At 38.8% G+C, this 23,019-nt stretch overlaps 1 protein-coding gene across 1 annotated transcript in view; it reads left to right on the forward strand.

Annotated features, from left to right (window-relative positions):
• Positions 1-23,019, forward strand: part of ATP8B4 (ATPase phospholipid transporting 8B4 (putative)) — a 347,934-nt gene that overhangs the window by 202,668 nt on the left and 122,247 nt on the right. The window contains exons 10-12 of the mRNA XM_007935307.1: positions 12,629-12,787; positions 17,505-17,593; positions 21,194-21,390. Of these exons, the coding sequence (XP_007933498.1) occupies positions 12,629-12,787; positions 17,505-17,593; positions 21,194-21,390 (445 nt within the window). The remainder of the gene's footprint in view (positions 1-12,628; positions 12,788-17,504; positions 17,594-21,193; positions 21,391-23,019) is intronic.

Below are 23,019 nucleotides of genomic sequence, written 5' to 3' on the forward strand. Positions count from 1 at the left end.
GACGGCACATAACAACAACAACAACAACATTCTTCTTAAACATCCAGGGAATAGCTTTTAGATATTGCCTTTATAGGGATAATTGCATTTTACGATTAAGAGGCCACAGAGAAACAATATCCTTCAAAAGTCAAAGGACAGAGACATTAATGGTAAGATTTTAGGCACCAGGATAGACTGTGAGGAGACTCTTTGAGGCCTGTTAACACTCAATGGTCTCTTGCTTTAGTGACTTATAAGTTTGGCCCTGAATATCAAGATTTCCATACATGTTGGTTTTACTTATTAATGAATCTTTAGGAGCTTGAGACTATCTTCCACAGTGTTTTCTTTGGAGTGCCCTAAAGGAAAATGTGGACAGGAGTCTTAGCGTACCATGAGTTAAAACAAGGCCATCTTATTTTTTTTGTTTCTCATATGCACAGTTTAGAGCTTAAATTGCCTGTACTTTGTACTTGTTGTACACTCTTTCAAATTCTGTTAATAGTTTAATCTCCCTTGAATGAGTTACAGCAAATGTTAATACAAAAAATATTTATGCAGATTGAGATTTAAGTTAGGGGAATACCCAGGAAACTTTGACTGGCCTAAGAAATAGTTTGATTAGATTAAAACATTACATATTTTCTACTAAGTAATTTTTTCAATGAAATTTTACTGTTACTTGAATCCAAGGAAAGTAAATTGTGTTTATGAATCAAAATATTTACTTAAAATACTTATTGAATATTTATGGAGTCCTGAAAGGCCAATCCAAATTGACCATTAATTATTTCTTTCCTGGCAGAATTGTTATCTTTATAGCTCTATGAATTCACAAACCCAAACACACACACACACACACACATACACACAAACCTCACTGCTGTCGAGTTGATTCTGACTCATAGTGACCCCTACTGGGTTTCCAAGGCTTTGACTTTTTACAAAAGCAGCCTGCCTCATTTTTCTTCTGTGGAACAGCTAATGGGTTTGAACCACCAACCTTTTGGTTAGCAATCCAATGGCTTGATCACTACATCACCAGAGCTCCTTATCAATTCATAAAACCACTGGTATTGAATAAATTCCAACTCACAGTGACCCCCACTGGGTTACCTAGGCAGTAAATCTTGACAGAAATAGATTGCCCCATCTTTCTTTGGTGGATTGGCTGGTGGGTTTCAACGACCAACCTTCTGGTTAACAGTCAAATGCCTTAGGCACTTCGCCACCAGAGCTCCTTTATCAACGAAGAAACGAAGAGCAACGAAGTAGAAACTAATGATTTTTAGCATTTGTTATCATCAACAAATAAAAAACGATCGTTATAATTATTAACTTCCCTTCCACAAATGTTGACACAGATGGCCTAGACACTGAGATGCAGTTTTAAGCAATCCTGAGATTTTAATGGCTCTGGTAGTGTAGTGCCTAAGGCACTTGACTGCTAACCAGAAGGCTGGCGGTTCAAGCCTACCAGCCACTCCTCGGAAGAAAGATGGGGCAATCTACTTCCATAGTGATACTGCCTCGGAAACCCAAGGAGGGGTCGCTGTGAGTTGGGCCTGACTTGACAGCAAATAACAACAACACAAAACACAGTAAGGGTTTATTTCTTGCTCATGTCACATACTGATGTGGGTTGGGTAGTTTTCTCTATCTTGTGGCTATGGAATATAGACTAGTGGTCTTGAAGGTCACTACAGCAGTGGAAAAATGAGATGAAGGAGACGTGCTGACTTTTAACTGCTTCTTTCTCTGATATTTTATTGGCCAGCATGAGTCATATGGCCCTAATCTAATTGTAAGTGAGACTGGGAAATAACAAAGGTGGCACAGTGATTAAAACATTCAGCTGCTAACCAACCAAAACATTGGCAGTTTGAACCCACCAGCCACTCTGCAGGAGAAAGATGTGGCAGTCTGCTATGGTAAGGATTTACAGCCTTAGAAACCTGTTGGTGCATTTCTACTCTGTTCTATAGGGTTTCTATGAGCCGGAATAGAATCATTGGCAGTGAGTTTGGTTTGTTATTGTTGTTGTTAGGGGCTGTTGAGTTGTCTCTGACTCATAGTGACCCTATGCATAACAGAATGAAATACTGCCTGGTCTTGTGTCAGCCTCACGATCCTTGCTATGCCTGAGCCCATCATTGCAGCCACTGTGTATATCCATCTTGTTGAGGGGCTTCCCCTTCTTTATTGATCCTCCAGTTTACCAAGCATGATATCCTTCTCCAGAGAATGGTTCCTTCTGACAACATGACCCAAGTAGGTGAGATGAAGTTTGGCCATTCTCTCTTCTAAGAAGCATTCCGGCTGCACTTCTTCCAGGATAGGTTTGTTAGTCCTTTTAGCAGACCATGGCACTCTTAGTGTTCTTCTTCAGCACAACTCAAAAGCATCAACCCTTCTTTGGTCTTCCTTATTCATTGTCCAGCTCTCACATGCATAAGAGATGACTGAAAATTAGATGGCTTGGGTTAGGCACACCTTAGTCTTCAAGGAGACATCTTTGCTCTTCATTACTGGAAAGAGGTCTTTTGCAGCATATTTGCCCAATGCAACACATCGTCTGATGTCTTGACTGCTGCTTCCACTGGTGTTGATTGTAGAACCAAGTAATATGAAATCTTTCACAACTTCAATCTTTTCCTCATCCCACCGTGAAGCTGTTTATTGGACCAGTTGTGAGGATTTTTGTTTTCTTTATATTGATTCGTAATTCATACCGCAGACTGTAGTCTTTAATCTTCATCAGTAAGTGCTTCAAGTCAGCATACAAGTTGAGTAATGCAACAACAATGCAACACACTGCCATTGAGTCGGATCCAACTCATAGCGACTCCTCTGTGGGTCTGAAGCAATATCACCATGGAAGTCGATTGCACAACCTTCCCTCCAAGGAATGTCTTGTGGGTTTGAGCTGCCAGCCTTCTGGTTAGCATACAAATGCCTTAGGCACTACCACCACCAGAGCTCCCATAAATTGAATAAGTATGGTGAAAAGAACCCTGACACAATCCCTTCCTGATTTTAAACCATGCAGTATCCCCTTGTTATGTTCGAATGACAGCCTCCTAATCTATGTGCGGGTCCCTCATGAGCACAATTAAGTGTTCTGGAATTCCCATTCTTCATAATGTTATCCGTAATTTGTTATGATTCATACAATTGAATGCTTTTACATAGTCAATAAAACACAAGTAAACATCTTTCTGGTATTCTTTGCTTTCAGCCAAGATCCATCTGACATCTGCAATGATATCCCTCATTCCATGTCCTCTTCTGAATCCAGCTTGCATTTCTGGAAGTTCTCTGTCAATATACTCCTGCAACTGTTTTTAAATCTTCAGTAAGATTTTACTTGCATGTGATATTAATGATATTGTTCAATAATTTCCACATTCTGTGGGATCAACTTTCTTTGGAATGGTTACAAATATGGATCTCTTCCAGTCAATTGGCCAGGTAGCTGTCTTCCAAATCTCTTGGCACAGCTGAGTGAGTGCCTCCAGCAGGGCATCCGTTTGTTGAAACATCTCAACGGGTATTCCATCAAATCCTGGAGCCTTGTTTTTCACCAATTCCTTCAGTGAAGTTTCAGCTTCTTCCTTCAGTACCATTGATTCTTAATCATATGCCACCTCCTGAAATGGATGAACATTGACCTATTCTTTTTGGTATAGTGACTCTGTGTATTCCTTCCATCTTCTTTTGATGTTTCCTGCATCATTCAACATGTTGCCCATAGAATCTTTCAATATTGCAATTTGATGCTTAAATTTTACTTAACTTAACATGGAAGTCCCAAATTTAAAGCAATACAGGTGGTGCTATTCAGGCACAAGGTAACATTTCCTAAAAGCATTGCCACTTGTTTAAAGAAAGCTGCTCATTTAAAAAGATGGAGTAACTGAAATCTGGAGAGGTTGAGGGACTTGGTTTCCTATGAAAACAGTCTCTTAAATACTTCACAGAATTTAATTTTAAAGTCAATCAATACTCATCATTTACTAGTTTTTTGACCTGAATTTATGTCATTCACGGTAGTTACTCACCAAATGCCCAACATATTATTGATTTTCCAAATAAAGGCAACACAGACCTCTTTTTTTTTTTTAATTTATACTTAAACTTTTCAGAAAACATATAATGACAAATTCATGAGGCTGGTATACTTTTGGGCAGGTTTCTGCTAAATTTCTACCTTCATTCTTGAATTGTAGGTTGAATATCAATCTGCCTGAAAGTTTGACGCAACATGGTGTTTTATTGCTTTAGCTTTGTTAAATTATGATTTCTTGTTTCCTAAAAAGCATCTGCAAAATGAATAGATGGATTTAGGGGGAATAAATTAGACCAAAAATCTGGTAGATTTCCTGTTTGCATCCAAGTTTAAAGACCAAGAAGGTGACACAAGGTGTGGAATGGAAAAGTCTTTGAAAGAGTTGGGACAGTTAACAAGCCTTAAATCCTTTCTATGTCCCTTGTTCTCATGTAGCTTTTGATTTCCCCCCATGTTTTCCTTTCCTAGTCCTAACTTCTCTTTCTCTCTGCCATACCCACACGTACTCCCATACACACATTCACACGCTGTGCACACACATTTCTCTAGGTATTCCATTTCACCCCTGGCCTCTTTCCTTTCCTCCCTTCTTACATTCTTTCTCTTCTCTATTCATCTCACCCTTCCACTCTTTACATTAATTTACTTATTTAATTTACCTGTGGTGTCTTTCTTCTTATTCGTGTCATCCTTTTTCTTTTCTGTCTTCATCATTTTCTCCATACTCATTAGTTTATTAAGTATATTTGCTAAGCACTCCCTGAGGTTAAAGTGGAATACAAAGTATAGAAGAGCATAAAATTCCCTACACTTACTCCCAACATTCCTTAGATGCTTTTACTCCCCCATTCTTTTCCTAATCCCTCTTTTGTTCTTTTTAATTCACCTTTGTCACAATTGGCTGTCAATAGATTGGGATTCTTCTCCAGTGACTAGAAAAACATTTCCTTGAGTCATGGTAATTGAAAGATATTGTTATTATATTCTTAGTTTAAATTAACAGTACAGGATCATCATTGTGTGTATTTGGAAATGCTTTGTCTAGCTTTGGCAAGTGTAGGTCCAATAGATGAAGCTGATATGTGAGACACACCCTTCCCCATGCTCTGTCTGTGCTAAGTATATCTTTTAGCATGTGACTTCTGGCAAGTCTGGGTATAGCACTGTTTGTGCTTCTAGTTACCCTGTGGGTTTACTTCTGAGATTTGCCAAAAATATTTTCTCTAGCACCAAACTACGGCTTTCTTTCCTTGTACCCAACTGTATGTCTCCCCAATATCTTAAGACCTACGTTTTCTACCTAAACCCTTAAGAGAAATAACCACTGGAGAGTTAAACTAGGGGCATCAAAGGTAAAAACTGAGATGGATTGGACTTCAGGATGTCTCTCACAAGTCTCCCTGCCTCTTCACTTTTACATTTTCACTTATGGGCAGTGTCTTTCTGGTGGCCTTCTTAGGACTGGCATGAATTTAACTCTATAATTCATTCACTCAGTCACTGTTCTGGTTATCTAGTGCTGCTCTGACAAGAATGTACCACAAATGGGATGGCCTTAACAAATAGGAGCTTATTCTTTCACAGTTTGGAGGCTTTAAGTCCATGTTCAAAGTGTCAGGTTCTAGGGGCTGGGTAAAAGCACCTCAGCCTTGGGCTTCAGCTCTGCCTCCAGCTCCTGGCCCACTGAAGCTAGAAGCTTTTCTTCCTTCAGACAGCTGCTGGCTGCTGAGGCTGACAATCCCAAGGTTGATAAGTAAAAAGGCACAGTCCTGATGTTACCAAACCACACGGCAGACCATTCATTCAAGTCCATTGTAAGTACCAAGGTTGGCAGAGCATGGCAGGCTGCTGAACAACGACATGGCTACATGCAGGGTCCAAGCATTACGTAAGCTAGAGACCATCCCCAAAGCTTCTTCTTATATATGGGAAGCAGACCACATACCCAAAGCAGCTACTCAGCTGCTTGTGGTAGATCCCACCATGGAGCTGATTGCCAGTCTCATCATGGGGAATAACTACTACCAGTTGCCCAGCCACTCAACCAGGCCCAGCCAAGTTGACACACAAACATAACCTCCACAGTCACCCATTCATTCATTCATTTAGCAAATATCAAGGGATTTGTTTGGTCTGGGGATGCAATAGTCCATAAATCAGACTCAGGCCTTGCCTTTATAGAGATTCTAACCCAAGGGAGAAGACAGACTTGAACAAGTGCTTATTCACAAAGAAACCTTAATAAAGGAGAGGTCCTAAAGTTCTCAGGCCCTGAATGTGATGCCGACACATGAACAAGTACTCAATTTGTACCTGGAACTATGCTAAGCAAGTGCATATATTATCTTATTAAGTTCTTATGGCCTGGGAGAAAGAGTATTATTGGTTCCAATTTGTTAACAAGAAATCTGAAACTTAGAGACATTGAATAACTTGTCCAATATCATATAACTAGTAAGTGGAGGTGGTTGGCCTTGCAAAATTCTATCTCATGATCTTCAGCATAATTTTTATCACCAAGGCCATATTTTCCAACTACTGATCCTTCTTCTGTTTCCAACTTTAGCATTCCAATCACCAGAAATGGTCAGTGCATTTTGATTGTGTGTATGATTAATTTCAGACTGCAGAAGTTGATAAAAATTTCAATGTAATGGTGACTATATATGTGAAGCTCACCAGGTTGAATACATAGGAATCAAATGGACTACATTTGTGGAAAGAGATGATGGAGAAGCTGGGTAGTATCAGTCAGAACAAGGTGAGGGGCTGCCTGCAGAATAGATCATCAATTGTTCGTATGCAAGTGCAGACTGAAGTTGAAGAAAATAAAAACAAGTCCACAAGAGCCAAAGTACCACCTTGAGTAAGTCCTATTTGGATTTAGATACCATCTCAAGAATAGATTTGATGCACTGAAAATTACTGCCCAAAGACCAGACAAACTGTGGGATGGCATTCCAAGACAGACGTGAAGAAAGCAAAAGGTCATTGAAAAGACAGGAGAGAAAGACAAGCCCAAAACAGATGTCAGAAGAGACTCTGAAACTTGCTCCTGAGCACAGAGTAGCTAAAGTAAATGGAAGAAATGATGAAATAAAAGAGCTGAACAGAAGATTTCAAAGAGTGGCTTGAAAAGACTGAGTAAAATATTATAATGAAATGTCCACAGACCTGGAGTTAGAAAACCAAGAGTGAAAAACACACTTGACATTTCTCAAGCTGAAGAAAAAAATTAAGCCTGAAGTTACAATAATGAAAGATTCTATGGGCAAAATATTCAATGATGCAGGAAGCATCAAAAGACGATGGAAGGAATACATAGTCACTGTACCAAAAGAATTGGTCATTGGTCAACCATTTCAGAAGGTAGCATGTGATTAATAACCAATGGTATTGAAGGTAGCAGTCCAAGCAGTACTGAAGGCATTGGCAGTTTCAGATTACCCACTAAGCAGGGTAAGCACAGGGTTACTTGTGATTACTTACTAATCTTTAGTGAACAGTTTCATATTTTTTCACCACATCAAAGATTCTGCTTTTAAGTATGGCTAGCATCTGTCTGTCTCCCAACTCCACAGCACCTTCCTCTAGAATAAAAGTCTCTTTTCACATTTGCAGTCCCGGACAGGGAGTATCCAATAAGCAAGGTAAGCACAAGCTTACTTGTGCTTACTTACTAATCTGTAGTGAACAATTTCACATGTACTAAAAACATGTACCTTGCTCATTGGGAAATCCACCCCAGGGCAGTGGAGAAAAACAAGGCTCCAGGAATTGATAGAATATCAGTTGAGATGTTTCAACAAATGAATGCAATTCTGGAAGTGTTTACTGATGTATGCTAAGGAATTTGGAAGGAAGTTACCTGGCAAACCAATTGGAGGAGAGCCATATTTGTGCCCATTCCAAAGAAAGGTGATCCAATAGAAAGCAGAAATTATCAAACAATATCATTAATATCACACACAAATAAGATTTTGCTGAAGATAATTAAAAAATAGTTGCAGCAGTGCATTGACAAGGAACTGCCAGAAATTCAAGCTAGATTCAGGACAGGACACAGAACATGGGATGTCATTGCTGATGTCAGATGGATTTTGGCTAAGAGCAGAGAATACTAGAAAGATATTTATCTGTGTTTTATTGACTGTGCAAAGGCAATTGACTGTGTGGATCATAACAAGTTAAGGATAACCTGTGAAGAGTCCAGGATGCAGATGTTGTCATTATATTTTTAAAGTAGAAATGTTCTTAGTGATTCTGAATGTCAGGATCCTTGAGAAGGGTTTATACAAGAGCTTCTCAAACATAGGAACCAGCACAAGATAGAGTTGGGCTTCGCAGGTAAATCCACTTCTTTGAAAAGTTATCATAAAAATATTATTATACCTTTCAAGCATCAGGAGTAAATTGCTATGGTATAGATATAAAAAGATACATAATTTGATCTGACATTAGAACAAATAGAAAAATAAGTGGAGTGGACCTTGATTTCTCTTGTTAAAGTCTTATGGGAGTTGAAAAAGTTTGCAAATAAATAAATGGAAATATTTGTCAATTTTATATTTGTAAACTGGCTTTTCTTATGTCTTGGAGAAAGCCCTGGATATATATTGTGCAAATATATTTAAAGATCTTTTGCATATTGTTACTGACTGGGCTGAGATCTGTTTTTTGCAACTTATGACAAGTTTACATATTTTGTATGAATTCTGAACCAGGGAAAGGTTGACTCTTTGTTTCAGGAATCTTTGTGTATTTTGTGGTCCTTTCTAAAGAATAGCATGTCTGTAATTAAAACACAGAAAAATAAGCATCTCTTTTTGGTTAAAAAATAAATAAGAAGGCCTGGGTAGCATCTTGGGACTTTTTTTCTTACCAGACAGTGTTACCATTCACCTGGAAGGAAGCACAGATATAGATGATGTGGCTGTATGAGACGTAGATTCCATGTAAGACATGAAGAATAACTTCTCTCTTTACTGTTTATGCTAACATGGACATTATGGTGGTGGTAGTATGTGGCTGAAGCTTGATTGCTGAAGAAGGATGAAGTTTAGAAAACAGGAAGGTGACAATTTTGTTTCTAAGAAAAATATAAGTAGTTATCACCATCTCCAGGGCAACTCTTAAGAACATGAAGAAGAAAGACATGGGGATTTGGACAGCAGTATTGACATCTTGGGAGCTCTGATAGTGTAGTGCAGGCACTTTACTGCTAACCAGAAGGCTAGAGGTTCAAACCAGCCACTCCTTGGAAGGACGGTTGGGCAATCTACTTCCGTAGTGATACCGGCTCGGAAACCCAAGGAGGGGTCGCTGTGAGTTGGATCCAACTCGGTGGCACATAACGACGAACAAATGTGATTTAAGGTTTTCACCTTTTTTCCAGTGTTCTCAGATCCGTTTGTCTCCCTTTAGAGTAGGCCAACCCAAGCTTCTCATAGTTGGACTATTTGGTCTTCTAATCCTTTTTATTGTTATTACCCTGGAAATGTATCCACTCTTCCATTCATTTTAGATATGCTCTGATATCCTTTTCATCTCCCAACTTCTCTCTTGAAACCATTTGAAAATTTTCCATCCAACTATTTAACAGGGGTTTATTAAGATATCATATAATGTAGGCCATATGCTAAGTTACAGGAATACAGAGGTGATTAGAGTGTTTTGAACAATGGACACTGTTTATCTCTTTTGAACAAGGGCAGAAGAGAAATTGAGGAGCTTGCATCTTATGCTAACAGGCTAAGAAAGAAGAAATTGAGCACTTTATGATGAAAGAAATGGAGTTTGGCTTTGTTCCTGCCATTTTGTTTTGACTGGGCCCTTTGTTTAGTACTTAAGTTTCTGGGACCACACTCATCCCTTTGATTTCCTTCAGGAAAGACTGAATTGGGGATTGGCCTCCAGTAACTGAGGCAGAACCTCCTGGCCTTTCTGCCTGTTCCTGTCTAGAACCACACCCTTGGTGCCAGGCCAGAAGTGGATAAGCCTTGGGGCCAGGAAAGAACGAGCCAACATGTTCAAGGCTGTATTTGCCTACATGTCAGTCTTTGCTTGCGACAATAGAAATGATCAAATGAGCCTGTTTTTTATATTCCTACTGGCAGGGACTGTGTATCATGTTGTTTTTGCCCAAAGCATTTTTTTTTTTTTTTTTTTAAATAGCCAAGTTTGAAGCCTAAGAAATTAAGTCTTGGGTCAAGAAACTGGAATAAGCTTTAAGGGTTGCTGCTGACCCCGCTATTTTATGTAGGTCTTGCTGACGAGACCAAATTCAAGTTTCTAAGGGATGAAAATTACTGGTAAAGAAAAAAAAATTCAATTCTTATAATTTAGAAAAAGTCTCTTCAACAGCTTAGTTACGCAAACAACTTGGGCCAGTTCAAATCAGTTTAAATTTACTTTTTAAAGTTAGTGATAGGCTATAATTGGAGCTAACCAGGATTCAGCCATTTCCATTAGTATAAAGAGAAGACTTTGTACAGGTTATTTAGCTTCATCCAAATCCTCCTGCCAGCATTCTCTCAGTTAGCAGTGATGTCTGGGAAGCTGCCAGTGAATGTCCAAGTGGGATCCTTTAGGCGGTACGTTTGTTATAGTGGGTGAAGAGAGATGGGGGTTGAAAAGACAGTCCAAGGCTGTGAGTTCCTCTTCCTTCTCAAGGTTTTATTGGTTTGTTTTTTGTTTTTCAATGCTAGGGCTAATAATATTAGTAAGGCAGCCCCTGGGAAAGAATAAGATCAGTTCCTCAATGTGTCTTTAAGTTGAATTTGTAGATAAGTTGGAAACAGGTGCATATGGTTCTTATTTAGCCTTCCTTTAGTGCAAGAAGGAGCTCTGGTAGTGCTGTGGTTAAAGCATTGGGCTGCTAACCAAAAGGTCGGTGGTTTGAAACCACAAGCTACTCCATGGGAGAAAGAGGAAGCAGTCTGCTTTTGTAAAGATTTAGCACCTTGGAAACCTTATGGGGCAGTTTAACTCTGTCCTATAGGGTCATTATGAGTTGGAGTTGACTCGATGGCAGTGGGTTTTGGTTAGTACAAGAAAAAGCTCTAAGCCTTTCCAATGATTTAAAAGCTGTACATGCACCAAGTGAAGGTGATTGTGATGAAGAATTTGTTGAGTAAGTGTTGGTTCAATCAGTTCAAACTGAGGGCATATTTTCATAACATTAAAGGGTGAGCGTGAGTTGTCTATAAGTCAAACGTTTGTAACCCTAGGGATTTACTGTAATCTGCTTGGCCAGATGTGACCAGGCCATGTGAAAACTGGCTGCTGTCACCTATGTCTAAGTGATTTAAAGGGAAAACACAGCATCCTAGGAAGGAAGGGAACCCATATAAGGAGCCACTTTAAGTTCAGAAGGCAGCTTGTGAGTAGATGGAGTCAGTATAATCAGAGGGTTCCCTAATCTCCAGAGTTGGTCTCTTTCACTTCAATCAATGCTAAAGACACACTTCCTGTTTTTATTTTCCAAATGCCACTTTTTATGTTGTGTCCTGTCCTTTGGATTTCTAATAAAAATAAATGGGTTTCTATTGTTTTTGAGAAGAAGAATGTTATAGTACAAATCTCACCTCTGGCTCTGCCTTGAGTCTTGATTGGATCTACCTAGAATCTACTTTTTTAACCCATCCAGTCCTCACTTCCTCCCTTCTTCTCTCCTTGTTTTCCCTCTCTTCTGTCTTTGAACTCATTGCTTCTCTTTTACTTTTAAAAATTTAACCCCAAACATTTACAATACAACTGTATTTTAATCTAATACTTACATTTTGTGACTGGGTCCACTAAAGATTATTTCTGGTTTCCTTTTCTATCTAGAGAATCTCTACCCTGAATGAGTATTTTCTTATTGAAATAATGGAACGAATTGATTCATTGAGTTGGAATGGGCATGCCCTTGTTTTGGAATGGGTTTGGAATTTAAAAAGAACTAAAAACATCTCTGTCATGTTTGGGGCAAGTTATATGGTGCTTTTGAGAGTCCCCACAACTCCGAATCTAATCAAGATAAGAAGCAAAGAACAGCTGAAAGGAATCATATACATTCTCTGGCACGTGTGGCAAACAAGGCCAAGGTTTCTCTGGGGTGGAAGCTAGTAGGACCCCTAATAGTATGAGTTTCTCTGGGGTGGAAGCTAGTAGGACCCCAATAGTATGATTACGCACATGGAAAGACTGAATTAATCTTTGTTGCTAAACTGAAAGTATGCCACCTGCAAGTTCACATTAAGTTAAAAGAAATAGAATAAGGAAAAAAGAAACCTTTTAGGACACTAGGAGAAGAGATATGTGATTTTTTTTTTAAGGAAAAAAACGTACTCCATAGCTCTTGAGCCCTTTATTCTTGTTTGGATGGTGCGGAAAGCTATGTTTCACAAAATTTGATAACTTCCATCGTTGTACCCCCCAGTTTCCTTTCCTAGCACAATCTTGTCTATGTAACACTATGCTGTCGGGGAGAGGAGAAATGTACTGTCTGTTAGCAATAGGGGGGTAAAGCAGTACTATGGACTTCTCAGGAAAGTTTGAGGTGAGTCATAAAAGGATTTGTTTCTTATTTTACAGGGATTGTTGTCTGTGAGGCACCGAACAACAAATTAGATAAATTCACAGGAGTCCTCTCTTGGAAAGACAGCAAGTACTCCCTGAAAAATGAGAAGATAATCCTGAGAGGCTGCGTCCTGAGAAACACCAGTTGGTGTTTTGGAATGGTTATTTTTGCAGGTATAGCTAATTGCCTTGGGTCGGTTATATGTGAACCCTACCTGAGACACGCATCCACACAGGCTATAGTTCTTCACGTCGGGATGAGCATAGTGCTTTTACTCGGTGGAAAGGGTTGCTCTGGAGTTAACTGCAGAATGTAGGGGGCCAAGGGAAGATACCACTGCTCTGAAAAGAGTGTAGGTGGCCCCACTGTTTGACGAACCACTGACATCATGAGTTTATTATGCTTAAGGATATTTGGGCCTTAATTAAGAAGTAGGTGTTAGATTCCTACAGCTTAATTTTTTTTATGTTAACTCCATCCTAATCATTCCTGTCATTTAAAGTATTAATAACATGCCTTTAAAATGGAAGAAGAAAACAGAAGGAAGCCCCTCTCTCCGCTCTTCATTTTGTAGTTTGCAAAAGGGCAAGCAGCCCTTTTAGAAATGTCTTCTGGGATATCCTGCAATCATTTCTGTTTATACCCTGAAGCTTCTTCTACTGTTTGTAAACGGGACAGCAGACCTCGGAGAGACTGTGCATGGTGGAGGTGGGGACAAGGGAAAGGAGGCACTTCCTGCTCTTGGCGCCTGCCATGTTTCTTAGCTCTGATTTATCTCAATGGGCCCAAGGTGGCACTCTCCTGCTAAGGAAGCTTACAGTAGCACCATTTTATAAAGTCGCTCAAATTGTTCTTGTGGCTTCGATTGCCAGACCTTGATTTTAAAAAATCCTGTTTATTGTGACACCAAATTAAGATGTATTTTTGGCCTGCTGACTATATGTGCAATCAAAATTGGAATGTTTTTCTTAACTGACTTTCCTCAACAACAACAAAATGTTCATTAGAGGCTCAAAAGTATTCCAAACCTAGAAAAGGCTTCCCAATTTCTCCTAAATACTCTCAGCTGTGATATTAGCAAGGCTCTTGCTGCTTGAGGTATTGCCATTGTAAGGACTTTGGAAATCCCTGGAAATGAGGCAGAGTACGAACTTTTATCTGGGGGTGAATCTAGCTTCACAGTTCTCTCATCTGATGCTATTATTCTTTAGTCAGAGAAATAAACTTACTACCATGTATTTCCTTCTTTGCATCTTTCTTATAGAACGAGAGAGTTAGACTTTCCCAGTTAATGCTGGTGAGACTTCTTAAAGGGAATACCCTTTAAGGGAATACCTGATGGGAATACTCTTCAGGTTTGCTCCTTGTCATCACAGCAGTGAGGGCTCCTCATCCTAGAAATGAGTTGTAGCCCAAAATTTTGTTTGCATTTGTATGATCTTATTTGCAATTGCCAATTCAGTACTATAGTTCAGCTACAGCATGCTATATGCGAGGTCAGCTATTGTGATCATAAATGTAAGGCATATACACACATTGCCTAAAACATAGTAAGTGCTCAAGAAATTAATTACTTTGCTAAACAAGTATTAACAGAATGCCTACTGTGTGCCAGATACTATGCTACTTATTTACTGGTGATTTAGAATTGAGCAAAAATAAACACACTCCCTTTACTCATATAACTTTCAGTCTGTTAGAGGAGAAAACATTAATGCTAAATAATTGTAGTAATGAATGTATAATCACAAACTGAGACAGGTTGGTGTTCTCAAGAATAAAAACATGAATTCACAGGAATATATAATGAAAGAAAAGGATTTAGACAGGATTTAGGGGAAGGGTTTCCAAATGAAGCTGGAATCAAAGAGTTGAAGGATGAGTAAGTATTAACTGGGCGAAGAGTGTAAGGAAGCTAGCCAGAAGGCACATTATGGCAAAGGCCTTGTGGCAGGAATGAAGATGGTGACATTCAAAACTTAAGAAGGTCAGTTTGGAACATGAAAAACGTGGAGGACAGAGATGGCCCCATGGCTAAAGATATAGGCAGAGGCTGAACTGTACAAGACCTTGTGATCGTATCCTGAATTTTGGTCTTTTTCCTGAAAATACTGGAGAGCCATTGCAAGTTTATCAACAGGTGGGATGTGTAAGTGTTAAATTTGAAAGGTTCACTCATGTTTACAGTGTTTGTAATATTTATAAATAGACAGCAGGTCCTTGAAAGAGTGCAAGATTGGGGTGGGAGAGAAGGAGAAATACTGATTAGGAGGTGTTCAGAGTGAATGCAGGGAGACCAAGTTATAGACTTTTAGTGTAGTCCAGTTGAGAAATGATGGTACTTTGAATTGGAGTGGGAGTCTTTAAGATGGAGAGAGGAAATTTAGAAGCAGTTTAGAAAGCTGACTTGATGAAATTTGAAGGGAAATATGAGAAACATATTAAATATGACTCAGAGTCTTCACAACTGGATGGATGATGATACCATTTACTGAGATAAGGAACCTTGGATCATGAGATGGGCTTGGCGAGATCTAGGTGAGGATGTCATTAAGGCAATTAAATATATGGCTTTAAGCTTAGAGGTGCAGTCTGAGCAGGAGGTATCCATTTGGCCTATTGATGTGTTAAAACTATAGTCTTAGATAAGATTGCTTGGGAAAGGTGGATTGAGTAGAAGAGAAGATGACCTATGCCTTTGAAATGGAAATGCACTGCTGTCAAGTCAGTTCCGACTCATAGCGACCCCTCCTTGGGTTTCCAAGGCAGTATCACTATGGAAGTCTATTGCCCAATCTTCCTTCTGAAGAGTGGCTGGTGGGTTTGAACCATCAGCCTTCTGGTTAGCAGTCAAGTGCCTTAGGCACCATGCCACCAGTGCTCCCTGACCTATGCCTTAGTCTTATGGAATTCTAGTATTTAATGAGGTGAGTATCATGGAAGATAGAGATGAATCTATCCAAAGGGTAAGAGGAAAAACAAGAGAGCAATATAACATAGAAGTTAAAGGAAGAGTGTGTTTCAAGAGGTTGGAATAGTCAACAGTGTCAAAGGTTGCTGAGTGGTCAGGAAGGCATATAGAATACTGATGATAACATCAGCTACATTTCTGTTGTTCCAGTAACTAATATGAATGATGAGTGGGAGATGAATATAGAAAATTCTTTAAGAACTCTGAGTGAGGACTAGCATATATGTGTGTATCAATATCTGTGCATATATTTAAATATGAGTTTACAATCTCATAAAATGGATTATTTGCTAGTCTATGTGTGTTTCTGTGCCTAAGAATATAAATTTTCACTATAAAACTGGTCTGTCAATATCTCAGCTTTTTAGCAATCATAAATTTTATTTGCTCTTTGTGATCTTTACCATAAAAGAAATATTTCCCACCCTCACTGTCCATGATTTTAATAAATGATTCAGAGAAAGTGTGGGTGGTCTACTTCACAAAGCCAAGTGGCTAAGAATAGATAGGACACAGGGGTACAATTTCCAACTCAAGTGAATTGTTTGAGACCCTAAGCTTCAATTTATCTTTCAAGTAAACAAAAGTCTTTTAAGGTTATGCCACTCTTCCCTGACCTCCAGAATGGCATTTAATGCCTCTTATTTTTCTGATGTCCCCTTTCCTCCTATTTTAAATGGCTGTCTGGATTAATCATCATAAAAAGACAATGTGGAGAAGGAACACTAGAGAAGTCAGTTATAACTAAAATCTAATTGCATCTATTTAGCATTGTGTTTGTCCACAGGAAGTTCCTTAATATTCTCCTTTGCTAATCGACTAATGGGAGCTCTGGTAGCATAGTGGCTAAAGCACTTGACTGCTAACCAGAAGGCTGGCGGTTCAAACCCACCAGCCACTCCTTGGAAGGAAGGTTGGGCAATCCTACTTCTGTAGTGACACTGCCTCAGAAACCCAAGGAGGGGTCGCTATGAGTCGGGGCCGACTCGACGGCACATAACAACAACAACAACAACAACAACAATCGACTAATATCTAATTTCTAAGGCAGTTAATAATATTCTTGGAATTCCTTGAAGAAATCATTGGTAACTCTATCTATCATGAGATAATGTATTGTATTTACCTGAAATAATCTATCACAAGATTTAAGACGATTCTTGCCTCTTCAAAAAGCGCATATGTGTTGTTGTTGTTGCTATCTAGTCAATTCTGATTCATAGTGAGCACAGGTAACAAAGTAGAACTGTCCCAAAGCATTTTCTTGGCTGTCATCTTTATGGGAGCAGATCACCAGGTCTTTCTCCCACAGAGCCGTTGTGTGAGTTCAAACTGAGAACCTTTCAGTTAACAACCAAGGGCTTACATTGCTCCCATCAGGGCCCCTTGCATATCGTATACCAGTATTCTATATAAAATAAAGTTTAAATTGTTTGCTGATGAGTTTCTTGGAGTTACTCTGAAAGCTTTTTGGGGAAATGGACTCAGTTTGCTTTCTTAACTTTCTGTTTTGAACATTAGTGTTCTGAATTGTTCTTTTTAACATAGTGTTCTTTTCAACATTTCCAAATTAGTTCTCACTTTTATTGACTTTATTATCCTTAACTACTTCAAACAACAAAATACTATTTTTACACTCATGCATAGATTTTTTTGAAGAATAACATTTCTTAAACCTTTCAGCTACAAGTTCTGCTAGGATTTATCCTATTCAAAGGAAACCAATTACCTTGCAGTTTGCAGGGTTAAACCATGAGGTGAGACTGACACAACTTAACAATGGTCTTGGCTCTTAATAAGAGTTAAATTATTTTGGAAAACATAGTAGTTTCCTTCTAGGAAAATTTGATATGATTGAGAAATTATAATAACCAATTATTTCAAATACGTTATTTACTTTTTTCTTTTCCCCTGGGCAGGTCCGGACACTAAACTAATGCAGAACAGTGGTAAAACTAAATTTAAAAGGACAAGCATTGATAGATTGATGAATACTCTAGTATTGTGGGTAAGTTACTCTAACAAAATTAGGTAATATCAGTAGTCATTGTTATCTTAATATATTTCTTACATTTTGCTGAGAATTTTCTGAGAAACTCCATTCTCCTTGAATAGTTTGTGTTTTGGTGATTTTACAGTTGAGGCTTAGGTAGACTTCTTCTATCTCATATATTATGATAATTTCTCAACCTTGGTAAAGTTTCTTGTGAGAGGTAGATTGGTGCTTATGGAGGTCTTCGTGTGGTGAAAATTCTCCTTATTCTTACTATGAGTTGGGTCCGACATAGCAACAACAAGAAGAAGACAAAAGTAAAACATAGTTTTAAAGATAGTTTGGTCTTTTTGTTGTCTTACTTCTGCTCAAGTCCTCTCTACATAGCTTATGAACAGGAACCCATTCTTAGTTTCAAGATCTGCTGTCACTGTCTACAAATTATGAATTATTTATAAACAAGGGGCCCTGCATTTTTAGTTTGCACTGGGCTCTGCAGTTTATGTGGCCAGTCCTGCTATGGATCCTTTGAGGCTCAGGTCCCTAGTGCTCCTTGGTGAAAGCTTCTGAACCTCCTTAGCCCATCATTATTTTTTGCCTCTGAATTATCAAAGTGGTTTTCTCTACCACTCATGTACAATAAATAGTCCTCTGCATCCCATCCTTTTGTTAGTTAATATTGTGCAACTTCATATTGCTGATTTGATTGTTTTCTCACTTTTGTGTAATATTGCTTTGCTTCTTAAGTAGATGTTAAATTTGAAGTCCATGGCTTAGAAACATTTCTCCACCTGCCCCATCACAGACCTCAGTCATAAAGAATCTGAAGTCAGTATATATTTGCTTGACTGATATGAAATAATTGGACTCTGAATAAGTAAGAAAGAAAATTAATATTACTGAGTATAAAATGTTGGCTAGGCTGTTTTGCTCTTAGTACTGTCCTCATACCTGGGGCACCTGTGTTCCTCCAGACATATTCTCACCTTTTGGCAGGGCCTGTGGGGCTAAAGGAACATGCCCATTTGGAGCCTGTGCCTAACTTGTAGAATTCCTAATTTAAATGGCCCTGAGCCCATTTTTGGGGCTTGCAAGAGGATTATATATCTACCCACCTCAGAGTACAATTACTGGTTTTGCAGGGACTGGTCCCACTTTTCATATTAGAAAACAGAATGATCTTCCAAGGAGTTCAAAGCAGAGTGCATCCTTAAATTAGAGCATTTAATATCGAGTCAAGGAACCTTTGTGATGCAATGGTTAAGCACTCTACTGCATACCAAAAAGTCAGCAGTTCCAACCCACCAGCCACTCCATGGGAAGAAGATGTGGCAGTCCACTTCCATTAGGATTTATAGCCTTGGAAACCCTCTGGGGGCAGTTCTACTCTTTCCTACCGTGTCACTATGAATTGGAATTGACTCGACAGCAATGGGTTAATGGCAAATATTAACAATTTTAATGTTCTTAAAGTGATTCAGTTCAATTGATTTACAGTGTCAACTAATTAAGAGAAAAGAGGATACTGTGGTACAGGTACAGAATTGGTAAGATTTCAGGGATTCATAATTCCACTTTTCTCTAATACATAGTTTTCTACTGTAGTTTAAAATAATTTGTTTGGTGGTTCAAACCAACCAGTCACTCCTCAGAAGGAGGCTTGAGCAATCTACTTCCATAGTGATACTGCCTTAGAAACCCAAAGAGGGGTTGCTATGAGTCGAATCCGACTCCACAGCAGTGAGTTTGGTTTTTGGTTTTGGTTTGTTTTCTTGTGTGTCTGTATTGTCCATGAAAGAATAAAGTAAAAAGGAGTCCTAGAATTTCTAAATATGTTTCTCGTGGAAAAAATGGAACGGGGTGGCAGGGGAGGTGATGCATTTCTGTTGTCTATCTTCACTCCTCCCTCATACTAGCTGGTCTCAGCTCCTAACACAGTGTGACACTTACCAGAACAGAGTTCCCATAATACCTTATTCAACTCAGGTCTTACCATGTTCATTGAGTTTGTGATCTTCCTTCACAGGGCTGGAATTTTGAACTCACAAAGGATTGACTGCCGTCTCTCTAGTTAATTTGTCTCTAAAAATGACTGTCTTTGTAAAAGTTTGCCAACTATTTTCAGGTTACTTCCCACTTTTTAGGGAGCTCTGGTGGCACTGTGGTTAAAGCATTTGGCTGCCAACCAAAAGGTCAGCAGTTAGTACCCACCAGCTGCTCCACAGGAGAAAGATGAGGCAGTCTGGAAACCCTGGAAACCCTATGGGGCAGTTCTACTGTCCTACAGGATAACCATGAGTCAGAATCGAAAGGCAGCAGTGGGTTTTTTGTTTGTTTGTTTTTATTTTTATTGTGGTGAAAACATACACAACAAGACATTCGCCAACATAACAACTTCCACAATGATAGCTCAAGGACATTGATGACATTTTTCATATTGTGCCACCATTGTTACTATCTTTTTCCAAAATATTCCACCACCATTAGCATAAACTCAATGCCTGGCAAGGAAAACTTCCCTTTTCCCCCTCGGCAGTGGGTTATTCTCCTATCCCCTTTCTGCCATGAAATGTTTTCATTAACCTTTCTTTTTCTTTCTTGTCGGCCTCAAGTCATGCACCCAGATCTATAGCTAAGAGACTTGACTAGTCTGATAGTTCTTGAATCATTGATATATTTTTCCTTTAGTTCTTATGACTTGAATGACTATACAATTTATCACCCATGCTTTTAAAGGTACTTAAGCTAGTTTTTAAACTTGAACTCCTAAGTGTGGATAAAACTCATTTTCTTTTATTTTGCAGAATGTTCACAAAACAAAAACAAAAACAAAACAGAACAAACTAAAACCTCACTGCTGTTGAGTCAAATCTGACTCATAGTGACCCCTCCTTGGGTTTCTCAGGCAGTATCTCTATGGAAATAGATTGCCCAGTCTTCCTTCTGAGGAGTGGCTGGTGGGTTTGAACTGCTAGCTTTCTGGTTAGCAGTCAAATGCCTTAGGCACTATGTCACCAGAGAACATTTAAATATGTGCATTTATCACCAGTTGAGGATGTGAAGGTCTTAGTTGTGTGGCCATAGACAAGTTCTGTGTTTCTCTGTTGTCAGCTGCTGTTGAGTTGGCCTGCAACTCGTGGAGACTTGTATTCCAGAGTAGAACTGCTCCATAGTTTTTTCTTGGCTATAATCCTTATGGAAGCAGTTTGCTAGGGCTTTTTTCTGCAGAGTCGGTAGATGAGTTTGAACCGCCAGCGTTTCAGTTAGCAGCCAATTGCGAACTGCTGGCACCCTCTCACCTGCAGGCTCCTGAATTTCTTGGTGTCTCCATTTTATTTTGTTTTGAATCTGTAGACTGTGGATGGATAATGGATTTTTCTCTCTCTGAGAGTCAATGGGAGAATTAAATAAGAAAAATGTAAGTAAAATATTTAGCCAAGTTCCTGACATAAAAATATTAAATGTTACTCCTATGACTAATTATAAGAAGAACTTTGTATAAACTTTCTTTTCAAATGATGATTTTTTTAAGAGCTAGAAGTGTAATTAGATCATGATGATATGACTAGTTTTGGGTTAAAATTAACCTTAACCAGACTTCTATTCTCATTTCAGATTTTTGGGTTTCTGGTATGCTTGGGAATTATTCTTGCAATAGGAAATTCAATCTGGGAGCAACAAGTTGGGGACCAATTCAGAACGTTCCTTTTTTGGAATGAAGGCAAGAAGAATGCTGTGTTCTCAGGATTTTTAACATTCTGGTCATACATTATTATTCTCAATACAGTTGTACCCATTTCATTATATGTGAGGTAAGATGAGAGTTTATACTTCAGTGAGCCCAATTCATCCCAAGGCCTTTGTTTCATGCAATCATTCTTTCTGTTTCACAATTACAGCAGTGAGATAGAAGTCTTGCTGTAACTGCTGGTGATCTGCTACATCTGTTACAAATGAGGCAACTAGTTGTTTAATCTGTTTAAGTTTTAAAAACACAAAACAAACTCCTTGCCCTGTAGTTGATTCCAACTCATAGCAACCCTATTGAGCAAAGTAAAACTGCCCCATAGGGTTTCCAAGGCTGTAACTCCCCCTCCCCCGACACATTATTATTGTTATTTTAATTATATTATTATTTTTATTGTGATTTGGGTGAAAGTTTACAGTGCAAATTCGTTTCCATACAGCAGTTCATACACATTTTGTTTCATGACATTGACTGCAATCCCCACAATATAACAGCTCTTTTTTCCACTTCCTCCCTGTAGTTACTTCTTCCCTGTGTCCTTCTTTCCTTTATACTTTTGTTCCCTGAACTATCTCCCTGAGCAAATAAATACTGCCCTTCTGTTCTCCAATGATTGTTCTCCAATGATTCTGTTCTCCAATGATTGATTGTTCTGCCTCAAGTTCACCATGTGTGCCTGTCTATTGTTTGGCTGGAAGCCACAAGAGTGAGTTCAGTTCCAGGCCTGAAGGGTAACTAGGGGCCATAGTCTCAGGGGTCTCACCAGGCTCTATCAGACCAGTAAACCTGTTTTTTTTTTTTTTTAATGATTTTGAGTTTTGTTCCACATTGTTCCTCTAACTCTAACTAGGATCTCCTTCACTGATCCCTTTCCAAGTGGTTGACAGTGGTAGCCAGGCACCATATCGTTCTTCTGGTCTCATGGTTATATAGACTGAGGTTTGCATAGTCTACCAGTCCCTTGGACTAATTATTCTCATGGGTCTTTGGTTTTCTTCATTCTTCTTTGCTTTGGACGAGGAGAGACACATTGTTGCATCTAAATGGCAGCTTGCAAGCTTTTAAGATCCTAGTTGCTACTCACCAAAGTAGGATGTAGAACAACGTTTTGGTGTAGTATGTTATGTCACTTGAGCTTGATGTCCCCTGCAACCATGGTCCTGAGTCCATAAGTGCAGCAACTCACTCCATCAGGATGATTGACTGTGGCTAAGAAGTTATCATAACTTTACCCTGTTAGTTCTATTTATATGGACATTGTTATAGCACGTACAAATAGGTATGCAGAAATATCATCTGCTAACCTTATATAAGGTCATGGGTATATTCCCTTTCAAGGTTATAATTTTTATAAGAACAGACTGCCACATCTTTCTCCTATGGAGTGGCTGGTGGGTTTGAACCACTGACCTTTTGGTTAGCAGCCAAGCACTTTAACCACTGCACCATCAGGACTCCTATTTAACTTTTATATTTTCAAATTATATAAATACATTTTATTTTCTTATTGATTTAATTCAGTTTGTAAGAATGTTTTTCTTAGAAATACATGGACTACAATATAATCTCATGCATCCTGAATAATTAGAATTGGGTTGATGTTGGGTGAAAAAATGGAAGAACATTTAGAAAGATCTACTGAGACAATGCCTGCCCACCACTAGTCTGACACACACACACACACACACACACA

Source organism: Orycteropus afer, unplaced genomic scaffold (genome assembly GCF_000298275.1).
Source record: "Orycteropus afer afer isolate SDZICR_OR568_19922 unplaced genomic scaffold, OryAfe1.0 scaffold00026, whole genome shotgun sequence".
Taxonomy (NCBI): domain Eukaryota; kingdom Metazoa; phylum Chordata; class Mammalia; order Tubulidentata; family Orycteropodidae; genus Orycteropus; species Orycteropus afer.